The following is a 21,509-nucleotide window of genomic DNA, read 5'->3' on the forward strand; positions in this document are numbered from 1 at the left end:
GTCTCTCGTGATCTTCCCTTGACTTAGAATAGATTAGGATATCATCCATAGATGTCATTGTGTTCATAGATGACATCTTGTCGAGGTGCTCCCAAGATTTTCGGTGTATAAATATTGTCGATGCATTCATCAGATCAAAAGACATTACTAAATACTTGAAGTGTCCTAGCCTAATTCAAAATGCAATCTTCAGAATGTCTGCCTCTCTTATTCTCAATTGGTGATACCCAGATTGCAAATCGATCTTAGAGAAATACTAGGCACCTTGTAGTTAGTCAAATATATTATCAATGTACGGAAAAGGGTATTTATTTTTTATGGTCACTTGATTCAGCTTCCGGTAGTCAATGCATAATTGGAGTGACCCATCTTTTTTCTTGAAGAATAGAATTGGTGCTCCCTAGAGTGAGAAACTCGGTTGAATAAACCCCAAGTTTGTAAGCATATCAAATTGTGCTTTCAATTCTTGGGTTTCTACCAGGGCCATTCAGTATGATGTAACAAAAATAGGCCTTGTTCTTGGCACCAAATCAATCGAGAATTCTATCTCATGACACAATGACAAACCCTGTAATTCGTATAGAAAAACATCTCTAAATTCTCTGACTACCTCAATCATATCTACTGGAGTCTCTATCTATGATACTATCAAATTTCCTAACTATTTGTATAGAGGACCGTCTCCTTTGTACATATATCCCTAAACTTTGACCCTTGACTACCCCGATCTCATGAACCTAATAGGTTTCGCTAAGTAGTTGCCATGGGCATGGTTCTGTACGAACCAATCCATCCCCAAGATAGTATTTAAATCACTACAAATCTAGTATCATGAGATTAATAATCCATTCCTAGTCCTCTACTCTAATTACACAGTTTCAACATAATTTTTGGGCTATCTGATGGTCTCCCAATCATGTGGATAATTTCATTACTTGGCCAGTATCAATAATTTCTAGTTCTAGTTATCATGCAATCTCAGAAGAAATGTATAATCTATAGGAACCAGTATCGAACAAAACTCAAATTTTAACATTATAAATTAAAATCGTACCTTTCGAAACTTTGTCAGAAATAGGTACTTCTTTTTGGGTCAGATGATATGTCCTGCCCTAGGTTTTAGGAATAGCCTTTGCTTGCGATTGTGATAAAGGGCAATCCCTATTGAAATGTCCCACTTGACAACACGAGAAACACACCGATGATCTTGCCTTTATAGGTTTCTATGAAGTGGACGGTTGGTAAACTAGAGCCTACGGTCTTTGAACTTGCCCTGTTGGTCCCCTTCGCTTTGATAGCCTCACTAGAGCCCCAATTTCTCCATAATTCAGGGGTAGAGGAACTTTGTACGATGGATACATTGATCTAGAGGCAATCAACCTCGAATACATCGGCTACTTGGTTCGATCTGATGAATGGGTTATCCCAACTCATTACATCCATAACATCCGAGGTGCTCATCATTTCTTGGATTTAGTGGTACACCTAGTAATTGTGGCGTTTTTGCACTATTTCTAGCTTTTGACCACTAGTCTAGTCTATTTGGGGTGGTACGAGTACGTTATCAACTTTATTAAAACTTTGTGGCCTTATTGTTCCTTGAATTGACTTGTAAAAATCTTTTTGAATCATGCATCTTTAATCGGTTGACGTCGACCTGAACATTGCTCTCATTTATGTCCAAATTTATCACATTCATAACATACGACAACTCTTTTTTTATTGATTTAGTAGTATATGCAGTTGTTTCTTGCAAAACTCTTTCATCTTTTAAGCTAGTATTTCTATAATCCCACTTCTTATATGTGGTCATTTTTCCTGTGACTTTTTTAGTTTTGAAATCATTTACTTCTTATTGGATCCCAATTTCCTTCCTTCCATTGGACTTTGAGGTGGTGGTTGTACTATTTCTATTTTTTCTTATAGTCATTTATGTAGTGGGATATTTACTCCTTGACCTCTTTGGGATTACCTTTAAAATGATGGTCGAGGCTTTCTTCTATCCTCTCTAATCTGTTTGTTAGTTGACCCACCATAATCATTTGAGCTTCAAACCTTTTCAATTATCTCTTTTCCGTGCGAGCCTGACTTTGGGATAATTTAGAGACTACTTCTATCAACCGTTCTATCTTTGTAAGCTTACTCGACTTAGGTAGATCTTTCCCACAAGTTTGACTCTTGTCACAGGTCCAGTTGTACTTTTATTTCCTTGTATTTTTACTTAATCTGCAAATTCAGTAACCTTTTGTTTATCAGAAATAAGGTACTTGTTAAAATAAGGCCAACAATCGATCTTATATAATTATTAATTATTACCTTAACCCAGAATTTAGCAATGGACACCATTTTCATCACTAAGAGAATGAACTTAAAATCTTATCTTACGCTTGTTGGGCACTGTGGATTTCTAGACACAGAAGAGCTTATAATCCCAATACGGAACTATGAGTGAGCACGAATATCGAATTTTTGATATCATGATATGATATTAACTACTATGTAACAAAGCTATCTACTTTGTGGTATTATCTAGATTTTCAAAATATAGTAGATCTGTATCCCATACAGATCTAATGTTATATTCTGATATCATCTCCATCATGCCTTGAGAATATTAACATAAATTCTCATGTCAAATCCCAAGGTACTAAGTGACACCTTGAGATTTCGGCATGTTCTCTTCTGTTTATGTTAGCATTCCATGGTACAACTACTACCTATTGAATCTAATACAAAACATCTTGCATAAATATATACGAACATAATAATAGCAGAAGCCAAAAGTAATGTAAATCAGAGTGTGTAAAGTATAACAGTATACAAGATTTACAAAAATACATTCCCTTTAACATGAACCTAACACTCAACCTAAAATCTATATACATCCTGTACGAACTGACTTCTAGTGAGTATAGCCTCAGTACTCACTAGGTAGTAGACTCTGGTTGTCTATATAACCAACTAGATGCTCCTCACTTACCAGTTCCACTCTCGCCTTAGCAACTGCAGGCTCTAAGACTTAAAAAATGGGAAGGAAATAGTAAGTAACAATGGTTACCTAGTAGGTAAATAAACAATTTTCTATAATAACCTCTCCTAGCATGAACGAGTAAGCATTCTCAATCATTTCAATATATGCATGATTTTATAAGATAAACTATAATTAACTAGTACAGTGGGCACCTGAATAGTTAAAATTTCACATTACAACAATCAACAGTACTCCACTATGTGAAAATACCTTACATTCGACGGCCTAAAACTGTCAAATTTACTAAAATTCGACTGCCATACCCGTTGAATTCGTTCGTCGTTTTGGGCCATGTCGAAAAAAAAATTCGACAGTCATAAGCCATAGAGAGAATATTTTTGTTGACCTTAAAACTTGTCGAAAAAATTAAATTCGACTGTTGTAAACTGTCGAAAATATAAATTCGATGGCCTTGAACCGTCAAAACTGGGCCTTTTAATAAAAATTCGATGGCTTTCTGTACAGCCTAAGTAAACTGGATTTCTTTATGCGAACAAGAAATTTCTTACATCAGCCGTCGTTGGTGCTGATGTGTTGTGGATTAATGCTTTTAAGAGAAAGAGAGAGATTAAATAATTAAATAAATAAAATTATTATTTTTTAGCAAAGCATCCCTAGTATCCAACAACATAGAATAAAGAACACCATACATGCACACATTTAAGTAAGGAAACAATGAAAATGCCTGAGGAAGAGTTCCTCCTCCTGTGGTTGGTATTCATCCACAGATTTGGTGTAGAAAAGCTTGAGGAGAAACAGAGCAAAAAAAAAATCTCAAATGAGTTTTTGTCCTCAGTACTGGGACTATCAAGCACTCTCACCATGTTTAGGAACAATAGTTGCATTTAAGAAATCCATCTATAACAGACAAATAAGGTATAATCAGAATGCAGATAAAGAAAACAACTACTAGTAAGTGGGACCCAATGATGAGCTCTAACACAAGTAGCCATTCTTGTGATTTGTTTAAAATCATATTGGTTCATAAAAAAAATCAATAATGCAAATTAATATGCTTATATTGACAGTTGCTTCAACTCAATGTGATAACGTTTATGATTCTAACCATGCAACGGACTGGAGCCCAATTGATACCATGGAAGAATGGGTGTTGCTTAACTTCATTTGCTCCTTCACGTGAGCCCAATCTGTTTTTGGGATCTCTGTGTAACAACCGGTACATTAATTGCCTTCCATGGAGACTTACCTGCACAAATACCAAATTTCATTTGAATTCTACACTTTGTGATTCTAAAATGAGTTGCAGAATTTCAAAAAAAAAAAAAAAAAAAAAAAAAAAAAAAGTCTCGTACACTGTGGACACTCCACTAGTAGAAAATTATCGCATCTTGTTTTTTACAAAATTGTTTTACACTTATTTATATTATCATAAAAAAAATACTTAGTATAATCTATATGAAATCATACTTTTCGTTTAGAATAATATATGTCACTGTATGGAGATGCTTAATGTAACGAAATAATAAGTGTAAAATAGAATGGCTCACCGGAATACATCGTGGAAATTTAAGATCCTTGTGAAGAATATTGGCAAATGTTTTCTGCCTGGTCTTTCCTCTAAATGGTGTATAACCATAAAGCATTTCATATAGAAGGATGCCTAACAATTAAAATCATTATGACTTAATCAGTTAAGTGGTACATAAATTAGAAGATGGAATTGTCCAAAATTTTTTTTTTTTTTTTTATTAAAGATGTTTATACTAATGCAACTTTATCACATTGCAGACATCAGAAATATGGATTGATGATCTTGAACTATAAGAAATCTTGTACATACAAGAAGAGTGGTTAGTGGGTTGGCAACTAATCAGTGAGAAAGGGTTTTGCACCCATTTGATATAATAAGGAGCCTGGATTATAAAGTTCTCATGTAAATCCGATGATCCTTTTGTCAAAAATTATATGAGAGCGTAAGATGACATATCGACCACTAAACCAATAGTGGAGCTTGATAAAACAATAAAGGATCTAGATAGAGTATAACACTCAAAAATTTCTCACAAATGCAAGAATGGGGAAACAGTGGTACTAAATGAAGAGATTGTTGTAAATTATTCCTTGATTCCCAATTAAATGAACATCCACAAAACGTCTGATGTTTAAATCAATTTTCATTATTTAGATCTGAACTTTGATGAATTACTTGGCCTTGATGATTATAGACAAATAAGACCTTTCCAAGATTCTGGAATAGTTAACCAATGAAGGAGTCTAGGAACAAAATCTTAGGAGTGGCATATTGGAAGAAATATGACATTATTAAGATATTCTTTTTCCCACGAAGAGGTGTGACTGAATTTGAGCATAAAGGGATGAAAATAACCTAAAACATCTGATTTGTCCAAGTAATTTTTGTAAAGGATTAAGTTAACCGTTTCACAAAAGCCTTACAGATCTCTGGTTCAAACCTTTGTTCATTCTTTTTTTATAACAGAAGGTTTACATGCAAGTTTGAGCAAGAAAAATGCTCTAAGAAGAAAACTTGCAGTTACAGCGCCTGTTGAGTGAATAAATAGGACTACTGCATTTAGCAAAAATTTTCGTTGTGGAATACAAACTTACCAAGAGCCCACCAGTCAACTGCACTAGTATGGCCAGCTCCAGTGATGATTTCCTGCAAAAATAATTGAAAATTAAAAGTTAGTTTTTATTTAGTAATGTACAAATTAGAAATTAAAAAATAAAAACAAAAACTATCTCAAAGCAGAGCAAATCCTGGCCTTGCTAACATGGCTAATTTAGATAACACACTAACCAGTGCTATGTACTCCTCCGTTCCAACAAAGGAATTTGATGCTCGCATTGGTTCAGCCATAAATATTGGAGGCAATTGTTTTTGTTGCTTCTTCTTTTCCTGGCTATATTGAATTAAAAGCTGAAAAGTACATCTTAGACTCATTAGTCTATGCAACAATAATACACCAAAACCAGAACCCAAATAATCGTAAAATCAAGGATACATGCCCATTGTGCTGGAGTAATACATTTTCACGTTTCAAATCCCTGTATATTATACCTGTATAAAAACAATGATTTTCCATGAAATACTCATGTTTGTCAATAAATGGGTTAATATGAACATGTTTTTAGATTGGGTTGGCATGGACCAAAGGAACACCAATCTGATGGACCGCACCGCACGCTCATAGGGAACCTGAAAACATAATCAGGGGCCTCATTGATATGTGTATCACAAAATTCTGAGAACTCTACAAAATGATAAGGTGCCACGTGGATGTAAAAGCATAAAATTCTAAAAAAGGAAACATTTTTCATCGTTGATGAACACATTTTAACAATTGTTAGTATAGTTGTTGAAACCTTTTTATTAGGATTCAGGAGAAGAATGGTTTCCTTAGATCTAATATATGTCACGAATTCTATAGGAGAGATTAAAGTGATCTATTTGTATAACTACAATATTAGAAAAAGGAAAATGCTGGAATGACACAAACGGAGACACAAAGGTGACAAAAATGATGTGGTGGCGCACACATAACCGTAGCTGCAAATAATTTCCTTCACATATTTGAACATATATCCCAATCCAAATGGAAAGGCAAAAACTACCCACTATATTTCCTTCACGAGTGTACACAATGTTATTATACCTATTACCAACGATAGATCCATGAATCTCGGGGTTCATTACTCCATCCATAACTGTATGCAAATGACTTATAGAGGTTGAGAGAGGTGAAGAAATCTGGCTCTTTGTCTCAGCCTTAAGAAATTCCTAGTGTTGAGTGCATTACCTACTTGGTGACTCTAAGGCAAACACCCACTTATAATACAACAATTGTAATATAAATAATTTAATAATAATAATAATAATAACTATATTATTCTTATTATTTTGGTGGAAGAACTAAGTATTCCTGTCACCATTTTTAAGCCAGAGCACTCTAGATTTCTGCCTGATTGCAGATTCCTCATGCCTAGCAGCAACAAAAAAAAAAAACAGACAGGGCCTTTTTCTCCTTAACCAACAAGTTAACATTAAGAGGTTGGGATTGAAGACTCTTACTTTTATTCCAAGCCTTGAGAGACCCTCTTAAGCTTCATTACAACTTGGAACAAGGGATTCCACCTCACAGGATACTCCCAAGCTTCCCCAACCAACTAAAGGAATCCCTTCATATTAGCCTATTAGTTAAAAAATATACAGTTTTGATACCCCACATTTCATCTAACATTCAGGCACAAGTTCAAAAAGAAAGAAAATAATTGAAAGAACCGCACATACATCCACAAATAAAAAAACTAATCATCCCCACAAAAGAAACCCATTATATCTTACGGATTCAATAGCACTGAATTCCAAATGAATGTTAAATAGGGAAAATTCGTTTTTGATGAAGTTTCATAAATGGATAAAGAGATTTAATTGTTGTAACAGAAACACAACCATCATCACGATTTTCATAAGTAGAATCCACTTAAGATTCACCCCTATTCACCCGGGGCAAATGATCTATGGTTTTGTGATGGGGGTGTATGTCAGAGTGGGGCGTCAGAAAATCCTTATTCAACTGGGAAATATGTTTGATGCAACCATAAGAAGCAAGCATTAGCCTTCGTATGCCAGCAAATTAGGCATGCATCACCTGACCATGATGAGAAATGACATTATTGTTGAGGATACATCCTGAAATGTAAACACCCAAAAATAAAAAACAAGTTAGTGACTTAATCAAAATCAACCCAAATTTTTTTGCAGGGGAAAGTTACAGCATACATAAGTATAAAAAACAAGTTGGCATGATAAATGCAAACCAAATTGCATTAGAAAGCATCAACAAAATGACAAATACAAGGAGCTAAGGAAAGCAGCATCACAAAATCGATTTTATTATAGTTTTTGGCTCCAATTGGATTGTTCACATAATTATCAAAAATTAAGAAATTAAAAAAAAATGCAGCATTTTGATCATCATGAGATCACTACAATTTTAATGAGAGAGAGAGAGAGAGAGAGAGAGGATAAACTTTCGAATAGGAACCAAGGTCGTACATCTTGCCCAATTAGAAGTCACAAATGTTTTGTACAAGGTAAATCTGAGATTGCAACAAAACAAGTTAAAAAATACCAAGTCATGCACATTCTACATCAAAGGCAAGGAAACCATAGAGCGCAAAAAGAATGTCAAAGCTAATAAAAAGTGAGAATTAAATATGCAAAAAGAAAAGCAAAGCTAAAAATTAATTCTCGAAAAATACATATTTAGTCAATAGCTTAGTGGTATAGCATTTGATTGCAGAACAAGGGATCACTTGTTTGAATCCAACTGAACCAAAATATATTGCAATTGACCTATAAGAACAATACTGAGTGGTTTTAAACTCAATGTTACATAACTCTGTTTCCAAACAATAACAAAGTGAATGTCTAAAAGAGGAAAGCCACATTATCCTTTAAGTAAATCTACAAATGAATAGATTAGCCACATTAGAGGACAAACAAATCTTGTAAAATGGAGAGAATTTAACAATTTCTATAGCAAATATTGAAAAAAAAATTAAACAAAATCAATTGAACAGTTAAAAAAAAAACCCTAAAAACAAGGGAAGATCAGTTGAACATGAAACAATACTTATTGGAACTGAACCATCAAATGGCTATCTCAATTTGAGCTTAAAAAATAGTTGGCTGAGAAGAGAAGTTCTTCGATTTGAACTTCAGTTCTTGGAAGGCGTAGATGACGACGAGATCGAGAGGATTTGAGCTTGAGTTGAAGAAGACAATCAATAATAATATTAATTGGTCAATCGAATAGATGAATGAGAGATCAAATACAGAGAGAGGAGAGATCGAGAGGATTTGGACTTAAGATCTTCGATTTGAGCTTAAGTCGAAGAAGACGATCAACAATTTCGATCGAATAGGTGAGAGAGAGAGAAATCAAACATAGAGAAAGGAGAGATCGAGAGAGACTTATGACAGAGTGATCGAGAGAGCTTACAGATTGATCGAGAGAGAGAGTTACAAAGATCGAGCGATCAAGAGAGCTTCTAGATTGATTGAGAGATCGAGATAGATTTACAGATAGAGGAGAGAGGAGAGACTTACAAAGAGAGTAGATGAAAAATAGAATGAAAGAGGGAGAGTCCGTTAACACGATGGGTCTGGTAAAACGATGGACAAAATTCGGTGGGCTAAGCTTATCGAATTGCTTTATTGGCTTAAATGTGGACTTTGGACCGACGAATAAATGATGGGTTCGGGCCGTCGAATTAACACTACAATGAGGCTAGATTGTTACTGTTTTGACGCAGTACTCATAGTATAACATTTTCCTTTTATACAATTCTAATTGATAACATTAAAATAGTAAACATGCTTTTCAGTTTATAATTTAAATTGGAGTAACATATTGAAAGCGCCCTCGATCCGCGGGGTGCGCGGATCCGCTTTTGACCCTTGAGGTTTGGGAGTCGCCACCTAGTTATTACGGTCTAGGAACCGATCAATGACTCTAAACGGATAAAAAAACTAATCTAAACACAAAAAAACTGAATTCGGGGATCATGTTACGGGATTGGAAGGTGTTAGGCACCAACCCCGCCCGGCCAAAGCCGGTCTCTACTAAATTCCCAAGTAGATTACATTGCTAAAAACCTAGATAAAAATAAATAAAAATAAAAATTTACCTTTCCGATAGCAAGGACTTTGTTCCCTCAGATCTGACAAAAAGAGCTCCTTGTACCGTGCTCCCTTGCTTCGTTCTGTCTCCGGATTTGACTTCGGATCTCCTAGACCGAGGTATCTCCTTGTTTTTGGATCTGAACTCTTCAAGTTTGTTGCGGATTGGGGGTGTTTTTGGAAGGCTTTTAGACGTTTCTTATGCTCAAATCGAAGGGGGGATGTTAGGTAAGGAGTTGGGGCTCCAAAACTAGGGTTTATGGGGGGCTAGGGGAGCTTCTAGACCTACTTCTCTTAGGGTTTATGATTTGATACGAAAATAGGGTGTGAGCACCTCTATTTATAGATGTTTTTAGGGGTTGATTTGGATAGAGTTAGTGTTTAATTAGAGATCTTTTAATTAGAATTGTGTTTTAGTTAGATTTATTTTAGGTAGAATTGTGTTTTAATTAGAATTGTTTTAGGTAGAATTGTTTTTAAGTTAGAACTCTATTAGATAGAGTTATTATTTAATTATAATTCTATTATGACTTTTGATCTTATTTGATTGACTTTTAATGTTTTGACTTTAGTCTTAATTGATTGACTTTTAATATTTTGACTTCAGTCTTGCTTAATTGACTTTAATTTTGACTTTAGTCTCACTTGATTGACTTTAATACTTTGACTACAGTCTTGCTTGATTGACTTTAAATTTTGGAGAACCCCCTTCCATTATTTCTTTAATTCTTTGGACCCCAAATGGAGGGGTCCTTAAAGAAATATCCCACGAACCCTCAACAATTTTACCCGAAAGACCGATTGATCGATTTTTTAGGTTCAAAATTTTAAATTAATTTCATCAATGTTTCACTTTAATTATTTAATATTTTATTTATTCGAATTTTTTAATTATGAAAATTGTGAAATTACTGTTTTGCCCCCAGAGGACTTTTCACGTTTCAAGTCGATTTTTAATGTTCTAGGATGTTTTAGAATCGGTTTTTCGTAAGGAATTCAATGAGAATGTTGGTTTGTGTCATTTATGAAAATTTTTTATGTGAAATGATTGTGAACTTTATGAGGGGCATTTTCGTAATTTTGTCAATTCTGTTAAAATTGGTGAAATGATTTATTTGGTTCCGATTTGTTATTTTTATGTGTTCGAGAGAGTTTTCCTAAGCGTAACGTAGGCTCTAGGGTTGTTTTGAGGTTAGGGGTATTTTGGTAATTTGGTAATTTTTAGTGATTTTTATCGTGAAGTTTCTTTTTGATCTGCAAGATGATGATTTCTGTGTTTCTAGGGTCGTTTCCTAGCGTAGCGTGGTTTCTAAGGTTTTGTCAATTCGAGATACCTCATCCGTATTTCTGAAACACATCTGGTAACAAAATAAAGCAATAGAATACACATCCATCATTGGGAATCATTGCAATCGAATTGACGAGTTGATTAATCAGGCGAGTGCAAAAATGGGGTGTCTACAGATGCCCCTCTTTGGCAGAGGGTTGAAGCAAACTAGATAGCAAATCTATTTTGGTAGATAGTGCGATATCTGAATGCCAAAGCTAGTGACAGTTCATTTTGTAGCCTGATTTAGCAATTCGTCGGGGTGTTCGGATCCTTGAGTGTAAAGCTCTCCCCGAATTAAAAGGTTGTCAGGTCCTTGAGTGCAAACTCTCACTGACGGTGTCAGATCCTTGAATTTTAAAGAATTCTCCCTGACTAAAAAGTGCAAATGTGCAACTGTGTGCACTGTGTGAAACTGAGTAAAATCTGAGCATAATTTGAGCATAATCTGAGTATAAACTGAGCATAATTTGAATATAAACTGAGCAAAATTTGAATATAATTTGAGCATAAACTGAGCATAGTTCCTGAGCATAGTTTTGAGAAAACCCTCGGCGGTATCTGAGCATAATTTCGAGAAAACCCTCGGCGGCATCTGAGCATAGTTCCGAGAAAACCCTCGGCGGCATCTGAGCATAATTCCGAGAAAACCCTCGGCGGTATCTGAGCATAGTTCCGAGAAAACCCTCGGCGGTAACTGAGCATAGTTCCGAGAAAACCCTCGGCGGCATCTGAGCATAGTTCCGAGAAAACCCTCGACGGTACCTGAGCATAGTTCCGAGAAAACCCTCGGCGGTAACTGAGCATAGTTCCGAGAAATCCCTCGGCGGTAACTGAGCATAGCTCCGAGAAAACCCTCGGCGGTATCTGAGCATAATCCAAGATAATCTTGGCGGAAACTGAGCAAAATCCAAGATAACCCTTGGTGGAAACTGAGCAAAATCCAGATAACCCTTGGCGGCACTGAGCAAAATCCAAGATAACCCTTGGCGGAAACTGAGCAAAATGGCAGAGAATGAATGAATTTTGGAGAAATCTGATTAGAACAAACCGGAGAACAAATAAATCTGGAAGATAATGAATCTGGAAGAGAAATGATCGATTCCAAGAATGATTGGATCTGAAAAAGAATCTGGAGAACGAAAGAATGCCATATCTCCTATGTGAGATCCAAAATGCTTTTGTTTGAACCTCAAGGATGTATCAAAAAGTTTTATGAATTTAAAACATGAGTTTTTATTTTTTTTGAACCTCAAAAGTTTTTCAAAAAAACTGTTATCAAGAGGGTAACCTTAAATTTGGGGTTCTCATTATCTCTTAGGATTAACACTTGCTCAAAAGCAAAATGCCTCTAGTTTGACAATGACCATGGCCTTGAAAATAATTGAACACATCATAAAAAAAAAATGCCCCTAGTATAAGGGAGGAAAGTTACATTAAAAAGAAAGAAAATGCCCCTTGTATGAAGGTTTGAAATAATTGATTACCGCAAGCGCAATAAAGACTCAACTTTTAATTTTGATTAATTTTATTGAAGGTTTTGAGTCAGGCTCAAGAGTACAAAATTATTTCCTTTCGAGTTTCATCATAGAATTCACCCTTATCTCCCTTGGTTCACTTGGGGAAGTAAACATTTTCAGATCGATCGTAGACAAGATACTTGTGGCTTCTGAGTCTATGCCTGATTTAAGCTAAGTATTGAACTTGATTATTCGGACTTCTGATGTTTCAGCTCGGACCGCTCTCAGCTTGGGATTTTCTTCTGTTTTTTCTTTTTGCTCTAACTTTTGCCTAGATCGCCTTTTCAGGTTTTCAATCTAGCGAGCTTGCTCTAGCTTTTGCCTAGATCGCCTTTTTAGGTTTTCGATCTAGCGAGCTCTTTTTTTTTTTCTCTTGGCTCTGATTGTTGCCAAAGTTGTCCTTTCAGATTTTCAACCTTGCGAGCTTGCCTTAATTTTTGCCTAAGTTGCCCCTTTTCGAGTTTTCAACTTAGCAGGCTTCATCATTTTTATATCTTTTTCTCTCTGAACTTCTGGAGTTGCTGTCTGATCATTTTTGCTATCTTCCTTGACTTCTCGCACAGTACTTAGGAGGACTTTTATGGGTAAGCTTAGGACTGGGTATAAAAAGAAAGGGATTTTGAGGCTCAAAAACCGAATGCCCCTTGTGTGGCATTTCCTTTTCAATTGTTTTCTTTTCCTTAAATTTTCTTCCCCATTTTAGATTTTTTTTCCTTTTGAATCTTTTTTCTTAATTTTTTTTTGTGTGGGGAACTAGATTTTTTTTATTGATGTGGTCGGGCCTGAAGTAACTTCTCAGGTTGCCTACGTACCCCAGAATTTTGGGATCAGACCAAAACGTAGTTCGAATTTTCCCTCCCCTAGGTTAGGTGATCGGCTGAGAAATACAGGCACAATATAATATATATATATATATATATATATATATATATATATATATATATATGATATATATATATTGAAAAGGTTGCAAAGGGCTGAGAAAGGAGATAATGAACTGGGTAGCAAGGAAATTGATTCGGCCAAAGATGGCCTCCTTAAATGTAGTAGTACCGTTTGATTTGGTCAAGGTTGGTTGGTTCTGGTAACTTGATTCCATCATGATCTTGAAGTCTGACAGCTTTTCCTGGTAATATTTCTTTGACGATGAACGGACCTCCCCAATTTGGTTTGAACTTCCCCCTGGGATCAAAAATAGGTGCCCTGTTCTCTTTGAGTACTAAATCCCCGACTTGTAAGTGACGGGCCTTGATTTTCTTGTCAAACGCACGGGCGACTCTTCTTTGATAAGCTTGCACGTGGTACAATGCTCTTAGTCGTTTTTCTTCGATCAAATTCAATTCTTCATACCGTTGGCGAACCCAATCTACTTCTGACAACTGACTTTCTAACAAAATCCTGAGAGATGGAATCTCCATTTCAACCGGCAAGACTGCTTCCATGCCATACACTAAGGAGTAGGGAGTAGCTCCGGTGGAGGATCGAATTGAGGTTCGATATGCCCATAATGCAAATGGCAGTTTTTTCTGACCAATCTCGATGTGATTGACACATTTTCCTAAGGATAGTCTTAATATTCTTATTTGCTGCTTCGACTGCTCCTATTAGTCTGAGGTCGGTAAGGAGATGATTTATGGTGTGAGATTTTGAACTTTGAACACAATTTGATAACCTCAGCTTTGAAGTGTGACCCGTTATCAGAGATCAACTCTGAAGGTACCCCATATCGACTGATGATGTTCGTTTGAATAAACTTTGCAACTCGAGACGCAGTGAGGACAGCATAAGAGGCAGCTTCAACCCATTTGGTAAAATAATCGATGGCAACCAGGATGTATTTGTGCCCGTTTGATGCCTTAGGCGATTTTTACCAATAATGTCAATTCCCCAGACTGAGAATGGCCATGGTGAAGTCAGACCCACTAATTGAGATGGCGGCACATGTATCAAGTTCGCATGTATTTGGCACTTATGACAGGTTTTGACCATGTGATGACAATCTGTTTCCATCGTGGGCCAATAGTATCCTTGTCTCATAATCTTCTTAGCTAACATTTTCCCACTCATATGAGGGCCACATTCTCCTTAATGTAATTCAATCATTATCTGTTCAGCTTGATCTTCATCAACACACGACAAGTGAATCCCATCATAAGATCTTTTGTATAAGCTTCCTGCGCACAGGATAAATTGAGACGCTAATCTTAGTAGGGTCTGTCGTTCTTTCCTCGATGCTTCTTCCGGGAATTCTTATTTTTCCAATACTTTCCTTATGTCTGTGTACCATGACTTTCCATCATGGTATCGGGTAGTCGAGTAGCAATGTTGATTTGATAGCAGTACGCGGGTTTTATTTTTGACTTCAACAGTGATCGGTCTCAATTCCATGCCAGGGGGCAAATGGATCATTGAAGATAAAGTTGCTAAGGAGTCAGCGAATCTGTTATCCTCCCTTGACAAGTGCTGGAATAGGATAGCTTTAAACTTACTGACTAAGTTTAGCAAATACTCATGATAGGGTTTCAACTTTTCATCCCTAGTCTTCCATTCTTCCAATGACTGATGTATGACCAAAGCTGAATCCCTGAAAACTTCAATTTCTGTAATACCTAAGTTCAAAGCAGCTTTGAGCCCTGCGATGCACGCTTCATATTCAGCCGTATTATTAGTGTTCGAAAAGGCTAACTTAATAGCGATAGGAAAATGGCACCCTTCTGGAGATAACAAGACTGCCCCTATTCCATACCCATTTTGATTGGCCGCTCCATCAAAGTATAACTGCCATGTTTGGTTCTGTGGTTCTTCTTTAACGTGCAAGATGTTCTCATCTGGGAATTGATCGACAAGCCTTATTCCTTCTACTACAGGGTGATCTGCCAAGTATTCTGCTACAGCTCTCCCCTTGATGGATTTCTGTGTAACATGCGTGATGTCAAACTCTGATAGCAACAGTAACAATCGTGCGGTTCTCCCTGTCAATGCCGGTTTCTCAAAAAGATACTTGAGAGGATCCATCCGAGATAATAGGATAATTGAATGAGACAGCATATAATGCCGGAGTCTCTGAGTAGCCCATACCAATGCTAAGCAAGTTTTCTCCAAGGATGAATACTTTCGTTCATACTCTAACATCTTCTTACTGATGTAGTAGATGGCCCTTTCTTTGCGAGTATCTTTGTCATACTGTGCAAACATGCATCCCATAGCTTCTTCTGTGACTGACAAATAAAGAAGAAGTGGTTCACCCGGTGTAGGTGGAACCAAAATAGGTGGATTTAAGAGATACTCCTTGACTTGGTCGAAAGCCTTTTGACATTGCTCATTCCAAACTGTTGGTTCATTCTTCTTAAGAAGCTTGAAAATAGGTTCACAGACGTTGGTGAGTTGAGCGATGAACCTGCTAACATACTGGATTCTGTCCAGAAAACCTCGAATCTGTTTTTCAGTCTCGGGAGGCAGCATCTCTTGGATAGCTTTAATCTTTACAGGGTCCACTTCGATTCCTCTCTAACTGACTACAAATCCCAACAGCTTTCCAGAAGTTACTCCGAATACACATTTCTGTGGGTTGAGGCGGACTTGGTACTTTTGAATCCTTGTGAGAAAATTTTCTAACGCAGTAACATCCCCTAGTCGTTCTTTGGATTTGACTATCATATCATCTACATAGATTTCGACCTCTTTGTGTATCATGTCATGTAGTAAAGTCGTGGCTGCTCTTTGATAGGTAGCTCCAGCGTTCTTCAAACCAAAAGCATGACCTTGTAGCAGAAGGTCCCCCACTGTGTGATGAACGACGTCTTTTGCATATCTCGAGGATCCATCTTTATCTGATTGTACCCTGAAAACCATCCATGAAGGACAACAACGCGTGTCCTGCTGTACTGTTTACTAGAACATCTATGTGTGGTAAAGGGAAACTATCCTTTGGGCTTGCTTTGTTTAAATCTCTAAAATCCACACACATTCTAACTTTTCCATCCTTTTTCGGCACCGGACGACATTGGCAATCCACTCAGGGTATTCTACTACTTCCAAGAATCCCGTTAATCTACTTTGTAACTTCTTCTTTGATTTTCAAAGCCCATTCCGGCTTCATACGTCGAAGTTTCTTGTTTGATTGGTGAGCATCAGGATATAACGGAATCCGATGTTGGACATATCTGAAAGCACCCTCGATCCGCGGGGTGCGCGAATCCGCTTTTGACTCTTGAGGTTTGGGAGTCGCCACCTAGTTATTGTGGTCTAGGAACCAAACTGACTCTAACATGGATAAAAAGAACTAATCTACCACAAAAAATCTGAATTCGGGGATCATGTTACGGGGTGGAAGGTGTTAGGCACCAACCCCGACCGGCCAAAGCCGGTCTCTACTAACTTCCCAAATATATCACATTGCTAAAAACCTAGATAAAAATAAAAAAATTACATATCTTTTCGATAGCAAGGATTTTGTTCCCTCAGATCTGACAAAAAGAGCTCCTTGTACTGTACTCCCTTGCTTCGTTCTGTCTCCGGATTTGACTTCGGATCTCCTAGATCAAGGTATCTCCTTGTTTTTGGATCTGAACTCTTCAAGTTTGTTACGGATTTGGGGGTGTTTTTGGAGGGATTTTAGGTGTTTTCTAAACTAAAATTGAAGGAGGGATGTTAGGTAAGGAGTTGGGGCTCCAAAACTAGGGTTTATGGGGGGCTAAGGGAGCTTCTAGACCTACTTCTCTTAGGGTTTATGATTTGATACGAAAATAGGGTGTGAGCACCTCTGTTTATAGAATTTTTTTAAGGTTGAATTGGATAGAGTTAGTGTTTAATTAGAGATCTTTTAATTAGAGTTGTGTTTTAGTTAAAATTATTTTAGGTAGAATTGTGTTTTAATTAGAATTGTTTTAGGTAGAATTGTTTTTAAGTTAGAACTCTATTAGATAGAGTTATTATTTAATTAGAATTCTATTATGACTTTTGGTCTTATTTGATTGACTTTTAATGTTTTGACTTTAGTATTAATTGATTGACTTTTAATATTTTGACTTCAGTCTTGCTTAATTGACTTTAATTTTGACTTTAATCTCACTTGATTGACTTTAATACTTTGACTACAGTCTTGCTTGATTGACTTTAAATTTTTGGAGAATCCCCTTCCATTATTTCTTTAATTCTTTGGACCCCCAAATAGAGGGGTCCTTAAAGAAATATCCCACGAACCCTCAACAATTTTACCCGAAAGTCCGATTGATCGATTTTTTAATTCAAAATTTTAAATTAATTTCATCAATGTTTCACTTTAATTATTTAATATTTTATTTATTAATTTCAGAATTTTTTAATTTTGAAAATTGTGAAATTACCGTTTTACCCCCGGAGAGGACTTTTCACGTTTTAAGTCGGTTTTTAATGTTCTAGGATGTTTTAGAATCGATTTTTCGTAAGGAATTCAATGGAAATATTATTTTGTGTTATTTATGAAATTTTTGTGTGAAATGATTGTGAACTTTATGAGGGGCATTTTCGTAATTTTGTCAAATTCTGTTAAAATTGGTGAAATGATTTATTTGGTTCCGATTTGTTATTTTATGTGTTCGAGAGAGTTTTTCTAAGCGTAACGTAGGCTCTAGGGTTGTTTTGAGGTTAGGGGTATTTTGGTAATTTGGTAATTTTTTAGTGATTTTTATCGTGAAGTTTCTTTTTGGTCTGCAAGATGATGATTTCTATGTTTCTGGGATTGTATTTTCCTAGCGTAGCGTGGTTTCTAAGGTTTTGTCAATTCTAGATACCTCATCAGGATTTCTGAAACACATATGGTAACAAAATAAAGCAACGGAATACACATTCATCATTGGGAATCATTGCAATCGGATTGACGAGTTGATTAATTAGGCGAGTGCAAAAATGGGGTGTCTACAGATGCCCCTCTTTGGCAGAGGGTTGAAGCAAACTAGATAGCAAATCTATTTTGGTAGATAGTGCGATATCTGAATGCCAAAGCTAGTGACAGTTGAGGGTAAAGCTCTCCCCGAATTAAAAGATTGTCAGGTCCTTGAGGGAGAGCTCTCACTGACAGTGTCAGATCCTTGAATTTTAGAGAATTCTCCCTGACTAAAAAGTGCAAGTGTGTGCACTGTATGAAATTGAGTAAAATCTGAGTAAAACAAAACTCGAAAAAATTTGAATGATATTTGAGACAAATCTGAGCAAAAGTTGGGAGAAAGTTAAATGTCCTACTCTACCTACTCTAGGTGAAAGAGTAATAAATTTATATTTTTTTGAGAGTCTTATTCTACCTACTCAGAGTGAAAGAGTAATGCATTAAATTTTTTTTGGGAAGTTCTACTCTACCTACCTTGAGTGAAAGAGTAATGAACTATTTTTTTTTGGAAGTTCTACTCTACCTACTCGGAGTGAAAGAGTAATGAACTAAGCTTTTTAGAAGTCCTACTCTACCTGCCCAGGGTGAAAAAGTAATGAACTAATTTTTTAGGAGTCCTACTCTACCTGCCCAGGGTGAAAGAGTAATGAACTAATTTTTTTTTGGAAAGTTCTACTCTACTCTACCTACTCGGAGTGAAAGAGTAATGAACTAAATTTTTTTTGGGAAGTTCTACTCTACCTACCCGGAGTGAAAGAGTAATGAATTAAGCTTTTTAGAAGTCCTACTCTACCTGCCCAGGGTGAAAGAGTAATGAACTAATTTTTTTGGGAAGTTTTACTCTACCTACTCGGAGTGAAAGAGTAATGAACTAATTTTTTAGGAGTCCTACTCTACCTGCCCAGGGTGAAAGAGTAATGAACTAATTTTTTTTTTTGGAAAGTTCTACTCTACCTACTCGGAGTGAAAGAGTAATGAACCAAGCTTTTTGAGAGTCCTACTCTACCTGCCCAGGGTGAAAGAGTAATGAACTAATTATTTTGGGAAGTTTTACTCTACCTACTCGGAGTGAAAGAGTAATGAACTAATTGTTTTGGGAATCCTACTCTACCTGCCCAGGGTGAAAGAGTAATGAATTAATTATTTTGGGAAGTTCTACTCTTCCTACTCGGAGTGAAAGAGTAATGAACTAATTATTTTGGGAGTCCTACTCTACCTGCCCAGGGTGAAAGAGTAATGAACTAATTTTTTTTTTGAAGTTCTACTCTACCTACTCGGAGTGAAAGAGTAATGAACTAATTTTTTTTTGGAAGTTCTACTCTACCTACTCGAAGTGAAAAAGTAATGAACTAATTTTTCTGGGAAGTTCTACTCTACCTACTCGGAGTGAAAGAGTAATGAACTAATTTTTTTTGGAAGTTCTACTCTACCTACTCGGAGTGAAAGAGTAATGAACTAATTTTTTTTTGGAAGTTCTACTCTACCTACTCGAAGTGAAAGAGTAATGAACTAATTTTTCTGGGAAATTCTACTCTACCTACTCGGAGTGAAAGAGTAATGAACTAATTTTTTTTTGGAAGTTCTACTCTACCTACTCGGAGCGAAAGAGTAATGAACTAATTCTTTTTGGGAACGAACAGGAGATTAACCTCGCATTTGAAATTTTTTTTTTAATAAAAAGTTGGATTTTATGAAGGTCCGGTAAACATTTTAACTCTCTTTGAATCTGAGGAGTTTTCAAAATTGCTATCAAGAGGGTAACCTTTAATTCAAAGTTAACCTTATTCTTTGGGGTTGAAATTGACCAGGCATCAGAACAAAAATGCCCCTAGTTTGACAAAGAACATTGCACTGGGGATAATCGAATATAATTTGAAAAAAAATGCCCCTAGTGTAAGGGGGGAAACTGTACTCTTTAGAAAAAGGAAGTGCCTTTGTTATGAAAGTTTGAAATCCTTGATTATCGCAAGCGCAATAAAGGTTTAACTTTTAATTTTGACTTTTTATATTGAAGATTTTGAGTCAGGCTCAAAGAAATTGGAACAAAATATTTCTTTCTGAAATTCATTATAGAATTTGTTCTTTCTCCCCGTCGGTTCACTTAAGGACATGAAACTCTTCAGATCAATCATAGACGAGATACTTGTATCCACTGAGTCTATATTTGGTTCAAACTGGGTATTGAAACTTGATCATTCGGACTTCTGATATTTCGGCTCGGGCTACCTTTTCAACTTCTCAACTCAACGGAGATTTTCTTTTATTTTTTGATAGCTCTAAGTTTTGCCTAGATCGCCTTTTCAGGTTTTCAATCTAGCGAGCATACTCTAGCTTTTGCCTAGATCACCTTTTTAGGTTTTCGATCTAGCGAGCTTACAATTTTTTTCTTTTTTCCTTGCTTTGATTGTTGCCAAGGTCATCCTTTCAGATCTTCAACCTTGCGAGCTTACCTTAATTTTTGCCTAAGCCGCCCGTTTTGGGTTTTCAACTTAACAGATTTTTTTCTTCTTCTTCCCTTCTGAACTTTTTGAGTTGCTATCTGATCATGCTTTGCTATCTTCCTTGACTTCTCGCACGGTACTTAGGAGGACTTTCATTGGTAAGCTTAGGACTAGGTATAAAAAGAAAGGGATTTTGAGGCTCAAAAACCCAAATGCCCCTTGTGTGACATTTCCTTTTATGTTATTTTCTTTTTCCTTGAATTTTCTTCCCCACTTTGACAATTTTTTTCTTTTGAATTATTTCTTTTTAGATTTTTTCTTTGTCGGGGAATCTATATTTTTTTATTTTGATGTGGTCGGGCCTGAAGTAACTTCTCAGGTTGCCTACATACCCCAGAATTTTGGGATCAGACCAAAATGTAGTTCGAATATTTTTTCCTCCCTTAGGTTAGGTGAACGGGCTAAGAAAGAAGAAGGCATAATTTTTTCTTTTTGAAAAGGCTGCGAAAGGGTTGAGAAAGGATATATTGAACTGGGTAATAAGAGAATTGATTCGGCCAAAGATGGCCTCCTTAAATGTAGTACCGTTTGATTTGGTCAAGGTTGGTTGATTCTAGTAATTCGATTCCATCATGATCTTGAAGTCTAACAGTTTTTCCA

The 21,509-nt window shown here is 36.3% G+C and overlaps 1 protein-coding gene across 4 annotated transcripts; it reads right to left on the minus strand.

Moving 5' to 3' along the window:
- Positions 1-3,616: 3,616 nt before the first annotated feature.
- LOC147398391 (phototropin-1B-like) lies at positions 3,617-8,474 on the minus strand. 4 transcript variants are annotated; one of them, XR_015179849.1, is made up of 8 exons: positions 8,330-8,474; positions 7,663-7,703; positions 6,163-6,209; positions 6,020-6,071; positions 5,811-5,930; positions 5,618-5,669; positions 4,098-4,238; positions 3,617-3,889 (listed from the first exon to the last, which is right to left on the minus strand). XR_015179849.1 is itself a non-coding variant. In XM_086447586.1 (7 exons), the coding sequence occupies exons 5-7, from the start codon at positions 5,868-5,870 to the stop codon at positions 3,839-3,841; spliced, it is 252 nt and encodes an 83-aa protein (XP_086303712.1). In that variant the 5' UTR covers positions 5,871-5,930; positions 6,020-6,071; positions 6,163-6,209; positions 7,663-7,703; positions 8,330-8,474; the 3' UTR covers positions 3,617-3,838. The 4 variants fall into 4 exon arrangements, 2 of the variants coding, with proteins under 2 accessions (XP_086303712.1, XP_086303711.1); XM_086447586.1 differs by lacking the exon at positions 5,618-5,669; XR_015179850.1 differs by lacking the exons at positions 6,163-6,209; positions 7,663-7,703; positions 8,330-8,474 and having other exon boundaries at positions 4,127-4,238; positions 5,811-6,138.
- Between the last annotated feature and the right edge of the window lie 13,035 nt (positions 8,475-21,509).

The sequence above is a fragment of the Akebia trifoliata genome, chromosome 7 (assembly GCF_017979445.1).
Source record: "Akebia trifoliata isolate Shusen 1 chromosome 7, ASM1797944v1, whole genome shotgun sequence".
In the NCBI taxonomy this organism is placed as follows: domain Eukaryota; kingdom Viridiplantae; phylum Streptophyta; class Magnoliopsida; order Ranunculales; family Lardizabalaceae; genus Akebia; species Akebia trifoliata.